Consider the following 18,510-nt stretch of genomic DNA (forward strand, 5'->3'; position numbering starts at 1 on the left):
CTGGAGGAGCTAAGGGAGAGGGTAGAGCTGCCGAGGGGTAGTGAGTTCAGGTATCTACAGGTTAGGGACTTTGCACGAAAGGTCTGGAAGGGGTTCCCTAGATTTCCGGGATACACCCTGCTGGAGCGACTGCTGCTTCCGGATGTGGAAGGGGAGGGAAGAATTGGGGATATATATAAGTGGCTGGGGGAGCAGGGAGGCAAGCGGGTGGTGAAGATCAAGGAGAAATTGGAAGCAGAGTTGGGAATGGAGATCAATTGGGGAGTATGGAGTGAGGCACTGCGAAGGGTAAACGGGACCTCCTCTTGTGCAAGGATGAGCCTGATACAGTTTAAGGTGGTGCATAGGGTGCATATGACTCGGGCGAGAATGAGTGGGTTCATTCAGGGGGTAGCAGATGAGTGTGAGAGGTGTGGGCGGGGGCCAGCGAATCATGCGCACATGTTTTGGGGTTGTGAAAAATTGGGAAGATTCTGGGCGGGAGTGTTTGCGGTCTTAGCCAGGATAGTGGAGGAGGGACTGACCCGGACCCTTTGGTGGCGATATTTGGGGTTTCAGAGAAGCTGGAGCTCATGGAGAGGACGAAGGCCGATGTCTTGGCCTTCGTCTCTCTGATTGCACGGCGATGAAGTTTGCTGGAGTGGCGGTCGGCATCGCCACCGGGGGTAGCAGCATGGTTGGGTGACCTGTACGACATCCTGCGGTTAGAGAAGATAAAGTATGAGTTAAGGAGCTCAGCAGGGGAGTTTGAGAAAAGGTGGGGGATGTTTGTGACCGTGTTTGAGGAGCTGTTTGTTGCGGGGGGGGGGGGGGGGGGGGGGGGGGGGGGGTGATTCGGGGGGGGGGAGGTGAAAAAGGAGAAAAACCTGTACAAACTGTATAGTTGATTGTTGGGAAGAATATTTCCCGGGGTGTTTATTTGCTGTAACCTACTTTGATACAAGTTTAAATAAAGTGCGTTTAAGTTTAAAAAAAAAAGATTATGTAAAGGGAGATAGTAATCACAGTCGTGAAGGACATTTTTAATTGATATGTTTAACCGTGTGGGTGGAAAATAGATTACCATGTGGGTAAACAAATAGAGGCAGCAATGGGCACAGGAGGCAGACCACTGAGTGAATGTGAGACCAAGGGCAACATTTTCCAGGATATCGACAAAGCCCGATCGCGGGTGGGAAAAGTAGCATTGAGGTGGCTTTCTCCACCATATCGTTCGGGACATAGGCTCAAAAACTTCAAGCGGGGGGTTACACGACGTAACACTGGCAAGAGTCCACCCCGCCAGCAATATAATTTCTCGAAGATTAGGGCACATTTTTAAAGGCAGTCCCAGCGCACAATAGTACATCAGGAAATCCCCACTACCACACATGGATCCGTGCCTGGGCATTACCACCATCCCCCTGAGCGATGCACTCACCTGAGCTACTCTGGGAGGTGTGCTCGCCTTGAGAGACCAGTCAGGTTTCATGTTAGTCTGCCCTCACGCCGACGTGAATGGATTTAGGGATAAAAGTTGGAAAATCAGAGTCTTTGTTGGCAGTTTCATCATGGCTTCTATGGTATGATTCTTCTGAGGCACAGTAACGTCACTTCAGAGACAGAAGAAAGGCATTGCCTGTGACATGGATGGACAAGAATCTTTTCTGTTGTCTCCACTTTTTTGTTAAATATATGTAAAATTGCTTAATAAATTCATATACACCAGTTATTCGTATCTTGTTAGGTCAGGTACAACTGACTACTCCATCGCCATGTGAATACCTGAAAAATGTTGACAATGAGCAGCAACAGGTAAATGCATTTTGATTTTGCTGAAAGACATGGGCGGGATTTTCTAATCCTTCCCACTGGCGAGATCTTCTCGTGCCAACAAAGGCTGCCCACCACGGCAGGTTCCCCGACAGCATGGCTGGCGAGCAACGCAAATGGCCACTTTGTTGGAACTGGGAAAACCTGCCAGTGACCTGCCTCCACAAGAGGTGGGAGGCAGAAAATCAATTTTGTACTTTTGACTGAAAATCATTCAGGTAATCTTTTCCAGAGAGCACTCATGACTTGTACATCTGCCACTCATGCTGCAACCATGGCTTGTCAAACCTATACCCCACCCTCAGCACAGGACAACTGCAATGAGGTACAATTCAAGGGAGGGAACTTTCATATCAGCCATTGGACCATTTTGTGCTCTTTATAACATGCATCAACGATGTTTTGCAGATGTTATCATTCTGTGTGACATGTAGCAGCAACAATAAGTGAAAGGATACAAGATGCAAGAATAATGATTGCAAAAGCCGCCCATGCAGGCAGAGAGACTGCTTTGTCATAAACAATTATGATTTATTCTGCAAATGAAGCTGCACTCAACATAGCAGAACAAATTTGTTAACTATAATTTCCTGCTTTTTGCACCTTTCCTCTTTAGTCCTGACATCCTTGTATTGCCTTTGCATTCCTCATCTTATTTGGATTTCTACTATACATATTAAAAGACTGATTTCAAGGTTTGTGATAGTTTTTTTTCATTTGCCTAATAGTACTTCCACTAAGTCCGATCTATGTGCTCTGCTTTCCCCTCATGATCGTGACCTAGTGTATTTGAACTCGCTCATATACTGTTCATATGCAAATCTGTAATTTAAGGATTCGCTGGTAGTTGATAACTCTTGCAAGCTTCTTATGATTTCAGTCGCCTCTCCATGCACCAGTGATCCAGAAGGATTTTTATCTGTACCAGGAATATCCTGTTCTGTACTTATGGGTTACATAATTTTAAAGAAATCATCTGTCACTGTGATGCATTCAGTGGCATTGGCAGTGGTAGGCTTGCCAAGTGTATGTTTTTGTGCAATTGCATGCATGTCTTGAGTAAAGACTATGACCTCTGTTAGGCCAATGATTTGGTCAAGAACAGAACACTGGACTGCAGTGAATTGTCTGGTCTTTCACTGATACTTGTCTCAATTTGATTTCCAAGTGTGTTGAAGTCAACACCATAAGTGACAGCATTAAGGAGATGCTGTGATTGTGATTTTTCTGCACCACTGATATCTCCTTTGCAGTTGTCACAGTTACCGGTTGTGTGTACTGTAAATAACCTCTTCAGTCATAACATCCAGAAGGATATCAGCGGAAATCTAATTAAGATTTTCTGAGTCAAACAAAACCACATAACCAGCATATGGTGCAAAGATTACAGTTCTTAGTTACACATTCATGCTAACACACCATCCTTAATTTGAAAACTGATGCCCTCAGTTTTTGAATCATGATTGAAACAGCAGGCCCAGTCAACATCCTGGACCGTCGCCTTGCATCATGCTGCCGTTCTCTGGTGATCAGCATTGCCCTTTAGTCACCTATGCACTATGACCAATCCCTGATAACTTTCTCTACAATTTGTGTCTTTGGATCACCTATTTTAGGGATTCAATTTAAGCAGGGTGGACTGAAACCATTATGGTGAATATGTTGAGTTTCATCAGAGGATAAGACTGGATATATAACACACTAGTAATACAGCAATAACATATGATCATGATAGGTACCAAGTACTGGACCCAATCAGATGGCTGGAATATGCAAACAAGTCTTCTTTCTCTCTTCATGGCTTGGTACTTCTTCTCAAGGTCTCACCAAAGTGAGCATGGATCCACCCTTGGAAATTTCTCTCCACTGCTTGTTGCAACAAGAGTCCTTTCTGGATCTGGAGTTCATTGTTGGCCTATAACGGTTCCTCTATAAATCAAGGTGCCCAGTATTATGTCAAGGTCTTCATTCAGACCATCATGAGAAGCCCATCCTTTATGTGTCCTTATGGCATGCTAAGGATTGTTTCCCCATGATCAATTTCACAAAATTCCCTTGAGGCATACCAACCTTCAAACCTCCGTGGTCAGTATTCCATTGTTTGTTTCTACCTGTTATCAGTTGTTTATGCTTAGCGCAAGTCATCCAGTCTGCCTGTTCTACTCCCTTACCAAATTATTGTACCATAGAATGAGTCACTGTTTACAAAGGAAATTCCTACTCTATTCTCAGATATAAGTTAACTTGCTTTGTTAAACAAAATTAAAATACACTCGTGTACACTTTGTGGTAGGGCTACTTATTCATGCAACCACTCAATTATAGTCCCTCATCTGGGCTTCTTGCAACTGGGGCAATTGTCAAATTAAAATGCTCATTCTAGTGAAATGGAATTTAAGCTATTTCTAGTAAAACCAAACCTGCAGCATCAACCTAATCCTCTACCTTATTCAAACCTGAATATATATGTATATCAGGCACATTTATAACATTATTGAATGCCTTTCTGATCTCAAGCTCAACTTTCTCTGTGTGGAGCCAGACTAGATCACCCTTGGGTTGTTACACTGCTGTCAGATGTGATGTTGGAACATTGTCATGTAATTTCTGTTGATATTACGACAGTACTATCTTGTGTCATGCTGCTCAATCATTATCTGTCACCACATGATTGCAGGAATTCTTGACAATGCAAATCTATGTAATCATGCTAGCAGCCAGCCAGTATCTTGGTCCTATCCACCAGCTTTGTTGTCTTCTATTCCTTCCCTGCTGATTTGTAACTCACTTCCTTTAAGGGCTCTTATTTTTTTTTAGAACAGCACCAGTCCTTGCTGAGTCCCTCCTGTTGAATGCTTTTTTTTCCACAAGGATGATGGCTGTCAACATTAATTGAGTGCGCTGCACGACAACCATGTTTGTCCACTATGAATCTGTGTGTTTATACATTTTGCATTTCTTTACGATGTTGAGAGTAGTCCACCCTTGCTACTACTCAGAGTTCAAAGTTAACTTACTCAATTAGCCAGTAATATTATTGTTAGGTTTGGTGCCTTCAGCAATTCAGCCTCCATTATGTCACATGCAATTTTCTATTTTGCACATACCTACTTTTCATTATTTTCTTGTTAATATTCATTGCTTTCACAGTTCACTAGTTCATTTACTTTTAAGTATAAAGAAACAGTGGACTGCCAAGAGATTTGGAGGCCCATTCACATAGATAATTAAAATGCAATGAGCAGTCACAGAAAATAATCAAAAAGACTAAGGCCTTTTAAGTCTAGAGGACGAGAATACATTGGGGGTAGAAAGAATATTATAGCTATGCAAAGCCCTGGTTAGACCACACTTGGAGTCACTGTGAGCAGTTCTACACACCTTAGGAATCATATATTGGCCTTGGGGGGAGAGCAGTGTGGATTTACCAGAATGATACCTGAACTCCAAGGATTTGATTTGATTTATTATTGTCACATGTATTAGTATACAGTGAAAAGTATTGTTTCTTGCATGCTATATAGACAACGCGTACCGTACATAGGGAAGGAAGGAGAGACTACAGAATGGGTTAAATTATGAGAGGTTACGTAAACTAGAGTTGTATTTCTGGGAATTTAGAAGATTAAATGGTGATTTGATCAAAGTTTTCAAGATATTAAGGGGAACAGATCTGGTAGAGAAAGAAAACCTATTTCTACTGGTTGGAGTGTCTAGGACTGGGGGTCATGGTCTAAAAATCAGAATCAGACTTTTCAGGAGTGAAATTGGGAAACACCTCAACAAACAAAACATGATAGAAGTTTGGAACTCTCTTCTGCAAATGGAAAGTGATGTTAGATCAGTTGTAAATTTTATATCTGAGATTGCTAGATTTTTGTTATCCGAAGGTTATTAAGGGATATGGGTCAAAGGTGGGTATATAGGTTGCTGATGAGCCGTGATGGCCAACTTCTGTTCCAATAATAAGTGTTTTTTGAATGTTGCTGCTTGGGTATATACCTCTTAATAATTGCAACTGTGTTGAGGATTTCATTTTAATATTAATTGTTTCCCTTTCATTTAAGGTTATACAGCTTTTCAGTTCCAACCAAATATAGTGGGCGTACAAGACTGCATTTATCTGTGATCTCTTCTTGCACCTGGTGTACGTTTTCTTAGAACATTGCTCCTTTACACTGAAGAGGCTAATGTGGCTCTCCTTCACACAGTTTAAGTGCCTAGAGGGCAGGCTTGGCATTTTATCTTTCCATCATACACTCTGAACAAGTTTCATGCTTCACCTCTAGATTTGTGAAAAATGCATTTTTCCCCACAAGTTAAATGCCTCTTGCTGATTAATTCATGCCTTCCTGGCAGGATGGATCATTTTATTTACTACGGTAAACAACAGTGTCCTATCAATAATTTCAGAATTACATTCTTCTATATTTTGTTTTTATTAATTCAGGGATGTGAGCATCACTGGCTAGGCCAGCGTTTATTGTCCATCCCTATTTGCCCTTGAGAAGATGGTGGTGACCTCCCTTTTTGAACCGTTGCAATCCCTGCATTGTAGGTACACCCACAGTGCTGTTAGGGAGGGAGTTCCAGGATTTTGACCCAGTGACAGTGAAGGAATGGCGATATATTTCCAAGTCAGGAAGGTGGGTGGCTTGGATGGAAACTTCCAGGGGGTGGAGTTCCCAGGTATCTGCTGCCCTTCTAGATGGCAGCGGTCATGGGTTTGAAAAGTGCTTATTAAGGAACCTTGATGAATTCCTGCAGTGCATCTTTTTGATGGTACACACGGCTGCCACTGTGCTTCAGTGGTGGAGGGAGTGAATGTTTGTGGATGAGGGGTACCCTGCACAACTTAGCGCTGCAAAGGAGGGATGTGTTGGCACAGGAGGACATGAAGAACCAACACATCTCCTCAGACGAGGGGGTCATTGAAGGGGATGAAGCTGAAGAGGTCAAGGGCTCAAACGAGCCACATGGGCATGATGTGGAAGATGTGCCTGTGACAACCTCATAGCTACATGATCCCAGGAGGAAAAAGTTGAAGAAAAGTTGTTACAAGTGCAGTTCCCTCCATTCTTTGATGCAGAGGAGACATCATCTTCAACGTATCACGAAAGATCATCGATCTCACATTGACCATGGAGGAAGCATAAATACTATTAACTCTTAATGATGAGGTCATCCTTGGACAGTGCAGTATCCTCGAGACAATGTGGTAAGCAGTCCACTACCACACATCCTTAAGCAGCTAAACATAAGTGCAGTTCTTTCAGCCAGGTCCTGGATGGCCCTGGCCTGCTAAGGGTCTCTTGCTCTGGGGGCAGGTGCACCCATCCCGGCCTGACCTGCTGGAATTGATAGGGTCACAGGTAGAAGGAATGTGGAGCGGCAGGAAATCTTTAGAGAGCCCTGGGTATCTCGTGGTGTCTGGCTGGTGTTCCTCCTCATTTTGGGTGCCTGAGGGGTCCCACCCTGACTCCTTGAGAAGGGGTACCTGGAGAGAGGTTGAGGTACCCCATCTCTTCCTCATCTAGCCACTATTGGAACGCACCCATAGCCAGAGTAGTGATGTTCAGATCCGAGTGCAAATCCAGCAGAAACTACTGGACCTAGGTCCCCAAGGCAGCAGCCACCCTTCGATGCACTCGCATACCAGAACCATGACATCAGACAGAATGTGGAAGGACTCCTCCAGCCATCTTTCTAATCTGGTTATGGCCTCTGACAACTCTGCATGATGTTCCCCTGCCTGTCTCTGCATCTAACATTTCTCTCAGGGCTGATTCCAGAGGCCTGCCATTGGATTCCCTGGCAACCTCCTCCCATACCAACATGCTCAGTTGGATGGACCTCCTGCTCCTGTCTGTCAGAGAGAGGACCTTGCATCTTTCCTTGGCCAGCCTGAAGGAGAATCTCCAGGAAGGCCTTGCTGAAGCATGGAGCAGAGGGATTGATCCGTTTGGCTGGTATTGTAATGTAGAACACACCTGGCCTGCAGTGAGTAAATGTGTGTGTGGGTGCCATTTAGATATGGTGCCAGGACCTTCCATCCCATGAGGTAACAGTGCGGTGGACAAATCTCTGCTCAAGCTTTGATGAGCTCCTTGCTGATGCATAATTAATTAGCTCAAAAGCGCAAGATCGGCCGCAAAATTCCACTTTGTTACACAGCGCGAAACAAGCAGACTTTCTAGCCTGCCACTGTACTTAATATCCAGAATGGAAAATTCTGCCAATGTGTTTTTAGTTCAAAATGAAGAATTTCGAGGCTCTATAATATTGGGTCACTTTCTAACTTTTGATATTGAGTTATAAACTCATGTTGAATCTCAATACTATTTAGTCACTGACATTTATGAAATTTATTGATGCAAAATGCATATAGCTAACATTGAACTGTTCATATTAATATTTACATTGGTCGTCTGGTAACTATATTCTGTGCATGTTATAATACCCAATCTAGTTGAGCGACAGATAATGTAACAAGAAGTGTAATGTCCATTTATATATATCTCCTATATTTACCAATTTGTAGCAAAGCAATAAAAGGCATTCCCCTTTAAACAACTGAGGGAGATGACGACTGAAGTCTGTGGTGTAAGGAAAAGCTGTGTAAATCTCCAAGTGTTTTAGTATAGGTATTTAATTGTTAACAATAAAGTTGTGTATATCTCTTCAATATTCCTTAATTTGATCTCTGATGATATATTGCAGGTGTTAGCTCTAGTTTTTGTTAGAAAATTGATGGACCTTTGCTTCCTGAAGCGCGAGCTCAGCTGGCTTGATGATTTAATGCCTGAAAGTAAGAAGAAAAAACTAGATGATGCCAAAAAGGTCAAAGAGGATGGGGTAAGATTTAATTCTCACAATAAGCTACAATATATGAAATGAATGTGCAGATCTAAAATGCACATAAATGGCGGGTTTGATTTGGCAGGTTTTAGCCATGGGTTAAAGGAGAGGCAAAGTTTTGAGTATGCGTTTCCTTCAATGCATTTCTTTTTTCAGAAAATAATATACATGCACAAAATATTTATTTTGATGTTTTAGTAAAAGTTGTTCACTGGAGATTTGCTTAGGCCCAAATATCTCCACGCCAGCAAGAATACTTCTGGTATGTTTACTTCTACATATGATGGGTCAGTAAATTACATTTAAAAAAAGTACTCACCCAGACCATCTTTCCCTTCAATTAGTTGGCTGTCGATATTTGATTAATGAAAACAAGTTCTATTTTTTGATAACATTCTAAACACTGTACAGTAGTTACCCCTTGCACATTCGGAAATTTGTGCCTTTGCACAATTCTGTGCTAAACTAGTAATTTACCAAGGAACGGTATGGTGGCACAGTGGTTAACACCGCTTGCTCTTAATGCCAGGGACCTGGGTTCGATTCTGATCTGGTCTGTGTGGAGTTTGCATGTTCTCCCCATGAATGCGTGGATTTCCTCCGGGTGCTCCGGTTTCCTCCCACAGTCCAAAGATGTGCAGTTAGGTGGATTGGTCATGCTAAGTTACCCATCAGTGTCCAAAGATGTACAGGTTATGGGGTAATGGGGAGCGGGCGGGGGAGTGGGCTAAGGTAGGATGCACTTGGTAGGGTCAGTGCTGACTTGATGGGCCGAATAGCCTCCTTCTGCAAATAGTCATTATGCTATTTTTCTCCCTTTATAAAATGTATTTTTCTTTCCTTCATTGAACTACCTTGCCTTACCCACCCAATGGAAACAATTTATCAATCTTCCCTAAGCTTTACAAACAACAACTTGAAATCAGTCATAAGAGCAGTTAACTTGTTATTTTGCAGCCTTTTCCCTTCTTCCCTGCCTCCGTCAAGGGGAGTTCAGCTGAATTCAGTGTGAGGAATAATAATTAGAACTGCATTTCCTAACACAATATTAAGGATGAGAAAGATTTTTAATTGGTAATGGGTTGAAGGGTTATGGAGAACAGGCAGGCTGGTGGAGTTAAGGCCAGGATGAGATCAGCCATGATCAAATGGTGGAGCAAACTTGATGGGCCAAACAGCCTAATTCTGCTCCTATATATCTTATGAATATGACAGTGTAATGATATGAAAAATGGCTGTGCCATCACACCACCTACTAAGTACTACATGGAATAATTGATTGGATTCACTAGATCATTTAAATCTTATTTTAGATTACAAGAGATTTATCTTGCGAATAAGGTTGTGTTGGTTATATATCTCTTTATCCTGCTTTTATCTTTGACCGTCAGCTGGAGATTGTGGGTGTACAACTGTACATGAAGGTACAAAATGATTGATATGGGTATTGAGTATAACTGCTGCACATTGCATTAATGAAACACATTGATATCATAAAGCTTTTTTGATCTGCAAATGCTGTTAAAATTTTACATTTTCTATGCGAGCGACTTGATAAGGTTTCATACAGATGTCTTGTCAATACTACAGTTTTGTATTGATACCCATTACTGCTCACTCACTCCAACAATCTGAATATCTTAACATCCATATGTAATTATATATTGGGCGGAATCTTACCCTTTTTTTTCAAAGTATCGGGCTGAGACTGAAGCCCGCTGTGTAGCTCTCCAGCTGCACAACCAGTTTTCACTCCAGATCTTAAGCCTCTGAGTAAAAAAAATGAGTGGCCCTGGTTTATGCCATCATTCTGGTAGGGCGGGGCCTGATAGAGCCGGCCAGAGATTGAGGCTTTATCTTAAAAGGGTGCCCCGATCAGAACTGAAGATCAACTCCCCCCAACACAGAGGTATCGCCGGGATTCTCCACCCCCCCAGCAGAAAATTATCGGGGACTCTCTTCCCCCTCCCCCACACCCATCACAGAAGTATCGCCTGCATTCCCACCTACCCCCGCCAAATGTTTGCTCCGCCCCCGTGCCCGCATCCCTCCCCCGCCATGACTGCAAGCTTCACTCTCAATGGCCTCAGCACTCTTTCTCTCTTTTCTCCCCCCATAAAGGGCCTGCCCCTGGAACTGCCCCCTCTCCCGCACAGGATGGCATTGATTGGGCATGTCTCCCCCCCCCCCCCCCCCCCCAGGGTGCTTAACTTTGCACCCCCCGGGGTGGGGGTGGGGTGGGGGGGGGGGGGGGGGAATCCTCTCAATTGAATCTCTTTTTTCAAAACTTGTAAACCTTGCCGTGTGAGGTTCTCACCCTTTGCGGGCATGAACCTCGTGACATCACCGGCAGTACAATCTCTCCAGAGAGAATTGTGTATCCTGATACACACGGTAGCACATTGTTGGACTGTGGCTTCACAGCGCCAGGGTCCCAGGTTCGATTCCCGGCTTGGGTCACTGTCTGTATGGAGTCTGCACATTCTCCCCGTGTCTGCGTGGGTTTCCTCCGGGTACTCCGGTTTCCTCCCACAAGATGTGCTTTTAGGTAATTTGGACATTCTGAATTCTCCCTCTGTACCCGAACAGGTGCCGGAATGTGGCGACTAGGGGCTTTTCACAGTAACTTCATTGCAGTGTTAATGTGAGCCTACTTGTGACAAAAAAGATTATTATTATTATCTCTGGTTTTCCGGCTGCCTTGGCGATCCCATGCACTGCGAACGTGGGCTCAAAATTGCCCACTGTAATCCAAGGTGCAGGAATAGGACCTCTTGTGATCTGAATGAGATAGTTGTATCTTTCAGACACTTCAGATCATATTTCCCCAAGTTACATAGTATTGAAATGAACCCAAGTCTTTCTCAATAAGCAACTGATAAACGCTTTAGTAAGACAAATCTTGACTCAAATCATTGAACTGCCTTATTGCATAACTGCCTTATTAACAATCAGCAAGAAAGAATATAGAGTAATAGTTGTAAATAAACCTCATGATCTCTACAATTTCATGTCCCTCTTTGAAAAACAATAAAATATAAGCCTTGAGCTATGCCTTTTGTTGGCCAATTTACTTTTTTGGCATTTATATCCTTTTTAAATAATTTCTAACTGCAAAGACAGACCTTCTGTATATTAACCTCCGTATCCATTAATCCGCTTCTTGTTCAGTGGCTTTTTAAATGTGAGCAAATTCACTTCTAAAGGACATTACTTAAATATAATTCATTCACAAACACTTTCCATTAAATAAATTCTGAAATGTGAAGGAATTCGTAGATCATCCTAGTCCATGGTTACAAAAATGAAATACATAGGGCAGGATTCACCTACCACCCGCCGGGTCGGAGAATCGCCGAGTGGGGCGGCGTAAATCCCACCCCCGCCGGCTGCCGAATTCTCCGGCGCCAGGGTTTTGGCGGGGGCGGGAATCACGGCACGCCGGTCGGCGGCTGCTGGCAGCGGCCCCACCACCGATTCTCCAGCCTGCGATGGGCCGAGTGGCCGCCCGTTTTCGGCAGGTCCCGCAGGCGTAAATCACAACAGGTCCTTACCGGCGGGACCTGGCTCCACGGTCTGCCTGCAGAGTCCCCTGTGGGGCGCGGGGGGATCTGGCCCCAGGGGGTGCCCCCACAGTGGCCTGGCCCGCGATTGGGGCCCACCGATCCGCGGGTGGGCCTGTGCCGTGGAGGCACACTTTCCCTCCGCACCAGCCACTGTCAACCTCCGCTATGGCCGGTGCGGAGAAGAACCCTCCTGCGCATGCGCTGGGATGACGCCAGCACACGCTGACGATCCCGTGCATGCGCCAACTCACACTGGCCAGCGGAGGCCCTTCGGCGCCGGTTGGCATGGCGCCAAGCCCTTCCATGCCGGCTGGCGCAGCGCCAAACATCTGGCCTAGCCCCTGAAGGTGCGGAGGATTCCGCACCTGCGGGGTGGCCCGACGCCGGAGTGATTCACGCCACTCCTCGGCGCAGGAATGGCCCGCACCGCCAGTTCGCGGAGAATCCCGCCCATAGTTAATTTTTTGTATAATTTGGAAAATTCTAAATAAAGCTGGCAAGTAAGATAGTAGGTGGGATTCTCCGACCACCCACCGGGCCGGAGAATTGCCGGGGGGCGGCGTGAATCCTGCCCCCGCCGGCTGCTGAATTCTCCGGCGCCGGGGTTTCGGCGGGGCGGGAATCGCACCGGGCTGGTCGGCGGCCGCTCTCAGTGGCCCCACCCCGGCGATTTGCCGGCCCGCGATGGGCTGAGCTCCCGCCCATTTTAGGCCAGTCCTGCCAGCGTAAATTAGATCTGGTACTTAACGGCGGGACCTGGCTCTGTGGGCATCCTCCTGGGTCCTTGGGGGTCGCAGGGGGATCTGGCCCCACAGGGTGCCACCACGGTGGCCTGGCCCGCGAACGGGGCCCAACGATCTGTGGGCGGGCCTGTGCCATGGGGGCACTTTTTCCCTCCGCACCGGCTGCTGTGGAACTCCGCCATGGCCGGTGCGGAGAAGAACCCCTCTGCGCATGCACTGGGATGACGCCAGCACACGCTGTTGCTCCCGTGCATACGCCAACTCGCGCCGGCTGGCGGAGGCCCTTCGGCACCGGTTGGCGCCGAGCCAAGCCCTTCCGCACCGATTGGCCCAGCGCCAACCCCACCTGCGCAAGCCTAGCCCCTGACGGTGCGGCCTGTACGGCCCGCCCTGCGGGTCAGGGAGAATCTGGTATTTTTATAAATTAGAACAATTTGGTGTGTTCGAACATTTGGGTGTTACATATGATAATATAATATGTGGAAATAAACTGTGAAACTCTGCCATAATGAGGTTTTTATTTCTCAAAACTATCTACCTCATATTACAGAAAAAAACCTCTCCCCTAGTTGCGTATCTGTGCAATAATATCCCTGGATTTCTACAGATAATCATTTCTACCACAGGAAAAACATTTTTAGCAGATCAGTAAGTCATTATGGGAAGATGTTTTAAATCTAGTACAGTGTTTGTATCTCTCTCATCTAGGAATCGGAGAAAATGCTGGAACCAGGGGACAGTGGTGTGCAGCTACCAATGGAAAGTAGAAAACTGCTTCAAAGCCCAGTAAAGAGTAATATTTATAGGTAATCTCGTCAATAGTGCTTCTAATACTTCACAATTAAGTTCATACAGTTTCAGTGGTTGCGTATAGATGTTTTACATGCTGTTTATATTGAGCATTTTAAGTAATTTCTCACCTGAATGATATCAGATACCAAACTAGAATACATAACTTGGTGTTTAGTCAATACATTATTTTTTTACATCCAAATAATATCAGTATTTGTAAATAGATCAGGGGCGGGATTCTCGGCCCCATCACGCCACATTTCTGCCCCGACCGGCCGGCGGGATTCTCTGTTACACCGGCCGGTCAATGGGGTTTCCCATTGTGGGGCAGCCCCACGCTGTCGGGAAACCCCCAGGCACCGGTATAACGGAGAACCCGGCGGCGGAAAATCCCAGCCCAGATTGGGTTGTCTCTAAATATACAGGGAATACCAGTAAAACATACTCTGCAGAAGAGTCATACATACTTGAAACGTTAACTCTATATCTCTCCACAGATGCTGCCAGACCTGCTGAGTTTTCCAGCATTTTCTGTTTTTGTTTCTGATTTCCAGCATCCATGGTATTTTGCTTTTATTTCAGCAGAACTAATGATCTGTCATCCAAAAGTTTCTCTGAGCAGTGAGATTACACTTCACAATGGTGCATTATTATTTTGGGGCATGATTCCAACCGATATATTCAAAAAACATTCCATATCTTGCAGATTCATACCCTGGCGACAAATAACATGTCTATGGTAAAACAGTGCAAGAATGTACTGGATGCTCTGTCAATATTTTAATCTGCTGGAAACCAGCAGAATTTTTAAAAGCGCAACGCAGGCCGTCAACAATATCTTATTACTGCGCAAATAGAGTACTATCCGGGCCGGTTTGATCTCAATTTTCTGTCCTTTCGTGGAGGCCTACCTCCTCACCTTGCCCCACACTTGCAGAGAGGTACCCCCCCCTGTTATACATAACCAATTGTCTCTTTCAAATGAAGAGATCGTCCTTTGTGGAATGGGCTAATTACCTGTTACAATTATGTTCCAGATCTGTATGTTGAAGTATAAAAACTGGACTACTTTTGATTTCGACGACTTCTAACTCACTTGCGGATTTGCGCTATTTTCTTGAATGGAATATTTGCAGAATAAAATGCATTGCAATGGGCGCACAATTCAAGAGTCAATCATATCATACTGCAATAAAGCTGCGGCACCGGTTGTTAACCATGTGTTTAATGAGCTGAAATCTGCAAAGCTTTGCTAATGCTGCTATACAATGCGCATGGATGCATTTTTCATTCTTCTGGCTGACGAGCTGAAAGTGTGGGAAATCCTAAAAGGCCCTTCATTTGCTCAGCTCCTTCTGCTTTTTTGTAAATAAGACATTGCTGTCTAAGTTTAAACTTGTTTGCAACAGTGCTTCTTGTTGCTTATTTGATAAAATGTATTACCAGATCCAGACTGCATATCCACCAAGTCCTGGAGCAAGTCAATAAACCTTTAAAAAAGTGAGCAGCAAATAAGATTGCATCCCTCATGGAGAGTTTGGTGTTAGAAGTGGAAGATTTTACACTGTCATACAAAGAATGTATGTATTGTCCTTCTGAAACTAGGAACTTGGTAAATGTTTGGGTGCAGTATTCATTACATTTTTAAAATATTTTTGGCTTAGTTATTTAAATAAGCATGGAAGTATTACTGTACTTAAATAGAACATTCATTGTCATGGAATAATTAAACTTTTACTTTTCTTATTTTTCAAAATCTTGTGTAACAGAAGCACAATACAGGGCATGACAGAACAAAATAAATTTCAATTTGTTACCCGACTGTGTATTCTACATGGTCAATCATTGTGCTATGTTTCAGCTTTTTTGGGGGGTGATTTGGTCACAATGGCAAGGGCTTGCTTATTGCTATGAGACAGTGGTGATTGGCCTCCTTCTTGAACTGCTGCTGCTCTGGTGAAGTTAAAGAATTTCATGAACTTCTCCCAGTAATGATAAAACAATGGCCATAATGTCAAGATTATGTGTGCCTTGAATGGGAAATTGGAGGTGATGCTGCTCTTGCCCTTCTTAGTGTTAAAGGACATGGGGCTGAAAGATGCTATTGCAGTAAACTTAGTGAATGGCTGCAGTATATGTGGCGGATAGTACCTACCATCAGCACATTGTGGCTGCAGTAAGTCCAATGGCAGGAACATTGATCATACAGACTGCACCTGGTCACAGAACTTCCCTTACTACTACAGATGTGCAAAGCAATTTTGAAGTAAGCGCAAAAAGCTGGCAAATGCGGAGCGAGTGCACGCAGTACAGGTTCCTCCACATTACCACTTATTTTGCCTGTGGAATAAATAAAACCAATGGAGGGAATGATGGATGTGAATTATTAACAATGTTTGAGAATCTTCTCCCTGCTGACATATAAAGGGACTGGTGTCCTTCGATTTATTGTTGTAGCTTTATCATGTGAAAAGGTATAATTTAGCCATGCAGACATGCTGACTCCTGTCTCATAACAACTTATAAATGTAACTGAAAACCAAGTTTATATTTGTTTTGCAAAAACTCAGCAATTTAGTATGGGCAGTGGTGTCCGTGTTTGGATGCATGCTCCATGACCCAATAAGTGTCTGCAAACTGAAGTTGAGGGGAAATTTTCCCCAACAGTGAAAATAAAACCATGCACATGGTAAACAGCACCCCTCAGGAGGTGCAGCAAAAGTGGCATTAAACGGAAATTTACAGTTCACTTGCCCATCCTTTGAGTTGAAGAGGATTCTCTGTGGATTACCTTTATTATGTGGCTGAATTGGGAAAAAAAACAAATTTGAGGTGAACATGTAATCTGTTAATTTTTTTGCTTAAAATCTTGATCATCTTTTTCTTGATTATGACACCCAAACTTTGTTTATAGGTGTGATCCATCTGAAATTAATATCTCTGATGAAATGTCCAAATCTACAGTTTGGAAGGCACTCAGTATGAACACAGAGAGCAACAAGACCAAGGATAACACAACTTCAAAAAGGTAAAACTAGTGTTCATTCAATGTTAACATTTCTATAATTTTAACCATACAGCCATCCTATCCCATTGGATCAAACATTGAATAGCTTCTCTGAATTTCAATACCTGATCGATTTATTAGGAAACATTCTTGAACAAGGAAAGGGTCTCTATCAAGTTAATTTTCTTTTTATTCTTCTGATAACCCAGTTATATGAACAAGCTTGACCCTAGTGCAAATGTTTGAGACAGGATCTACCGGGCGCATTGCAGCGTGGCGTGGTGGAACACGGCTGGTAGATGCCTGGTGACCCCACTTCCGGGATTTACCTGGCTCCCCATGCCTCATGAGTTCTAATGCGATCTCGCGAGACGTTGCGATGTGAATCCCGCCCATTGTGGGCGGGAACACTTTCTGGTAAATCTGCACATTAGAGTGAGACAGCTAGTCTCACTCTAATATGTGTTCCCGAGATCCACCCGAGGCAGACAGAACAGCACTCATGGGAGTCTCCCAGGGGATTGGAGGTCCCAGGTGCATACTGTCTGGGCAGGGTGATACCCTGGCACTACCAACTGGGAGCCAGCCTAACATTGCTGAGGTGCCCATTAGGCATTGCCAAGCTGGCATTTTTTTGCATGAAGGTGATTAGGTCCCCCTTGTAGTGAGTCGGACGTCATGTTGGGGGCTTGAGAGATTGGGATGTCATTTAAAAATGACGTCCTGATCTCTTGCTGCACTGAGGTGTTCCGGCGAGCAGAGCACCTCAGTGCAGAAAGTGGGCAAAGTGTGGCCTCATCAAGGAGATTCCCACTGAGGTCCCCGATTTACCCAGATGGGCGTTCGATAGCTAGATGGGCATTAGAGCACTCGGCTCTAATCTCGCATGCTACGGGATTCTGTCCCCATTCGGGTAGATTGCGTCCAGGGATTCTAGCTTTCCTTCAGTCATTAAAGGTATATATATCATTGAACTGTACAGGTTGGGAGGTGCAGTCCAATCCTAGTCTGTGCTGAGTTGGTTGATCTCAGGGTAACAGAAGTGGTATGAGGGTGAACCTTCAATTGACCTCTGCCCCGATCACAAAAGCAATGATCATCCAAGGCTTTCATTCAGCATGTGAATGAAAAGTTTCCATAGGTAATTCAGGGCAATGGGCATCTTCACAACTGTGTATCCCAATAAAAGTCAGCATCCTCAGGGAGAAGAAACTTAATAATTGGTGTTAGGTTTGTCAGGTGTAGATTCTTGTTAGTTATCTCCATTTGTATTCTGTTATTAAATTACTTAATGCACTAAAACAACTAGCAGTTTTCTTGTTAATTCAATGTATAACAATACAGGTAGCATACTTCACTCCTGAGAGAATCTTCTGATTTTTTTTTCATAATTGGTATTATGATTGGCCCAAAATCAGGCACTTAACAGGGCAGCGGCAGGCCTTTCCCAGGATTAAGGCTCTCAGGGCACCAGTCCTGCCTGCTGAGAGCTGTCAGCTAGTTGATCAGCTTAATTTTCAAATGGACCTCCTGCCCAAATCAGGTGGCACCTTTAATAAAACATTTGAATCGGGTCCTACACTGGTTGTAGGACACCAACTAAATTTCCAGACACTGATGGGCTGCATATATGCCTGGTATGCTACGCCCATTGGTACAGGGCTAAGAGCCGTCTAACCTGTTGTCCTCTGATTGCTGGAGGCAGCTCCAAATACCTATGGCACTGATTTTT

At 44.3% G+C, this 18,510-nt stretch overlaps 1 protein-coding gene across 3 annotated transcripts in view; it reads left to right on the forward strand.

Annotated features, from left to right (window-relative positions):
* The window catches only part of LOC119958117 (electroneutral sodium bicarbonate exchanger 1-like), a 259,631-nt gene that overhangs the window by 233,637 nt on the left and 7,484 nt on the right, over positions 1-18,510 (forward strand). For 2 of the 3 annotated variants that reach the window (XM_038786362.1, XM_038786363.1), the window contains exons 22-24: positions 8,533-8,667; positions 13,688-13,785; positions 16,686-16,799. In XM_038786362.1, coding sequence (XP_038642290.1) covers positions 8,533-8,667; positions 13,688-13,785; positions 16,686-16,799 — 347 coding nt within the window. The remainder of the gene's footprint in view (positions 1-8,532; positions 8,668-13,687; positions 13,786-16,685; positions 16,800-18,510) is intronic. The other variant, XR_005458961.1, reaches the window with a different exon arrangement.

The sequence above is a fragment of the Scyliorhinus canicula genome, chromosome 28 (assembly GCF_902713615.1).
Source record: "Scyliorhinus canicula chromosome 28, sScyCan1.1, whole genome shotgun sequence".
Classification (NCBI taxonomy): Eukaryota; Metazoa; Chordata; class Chondrichthyes; order Carcharhiniformes; family Scyliorhinidae; genus Scyliorhinus; species Scyliorhinus canicula.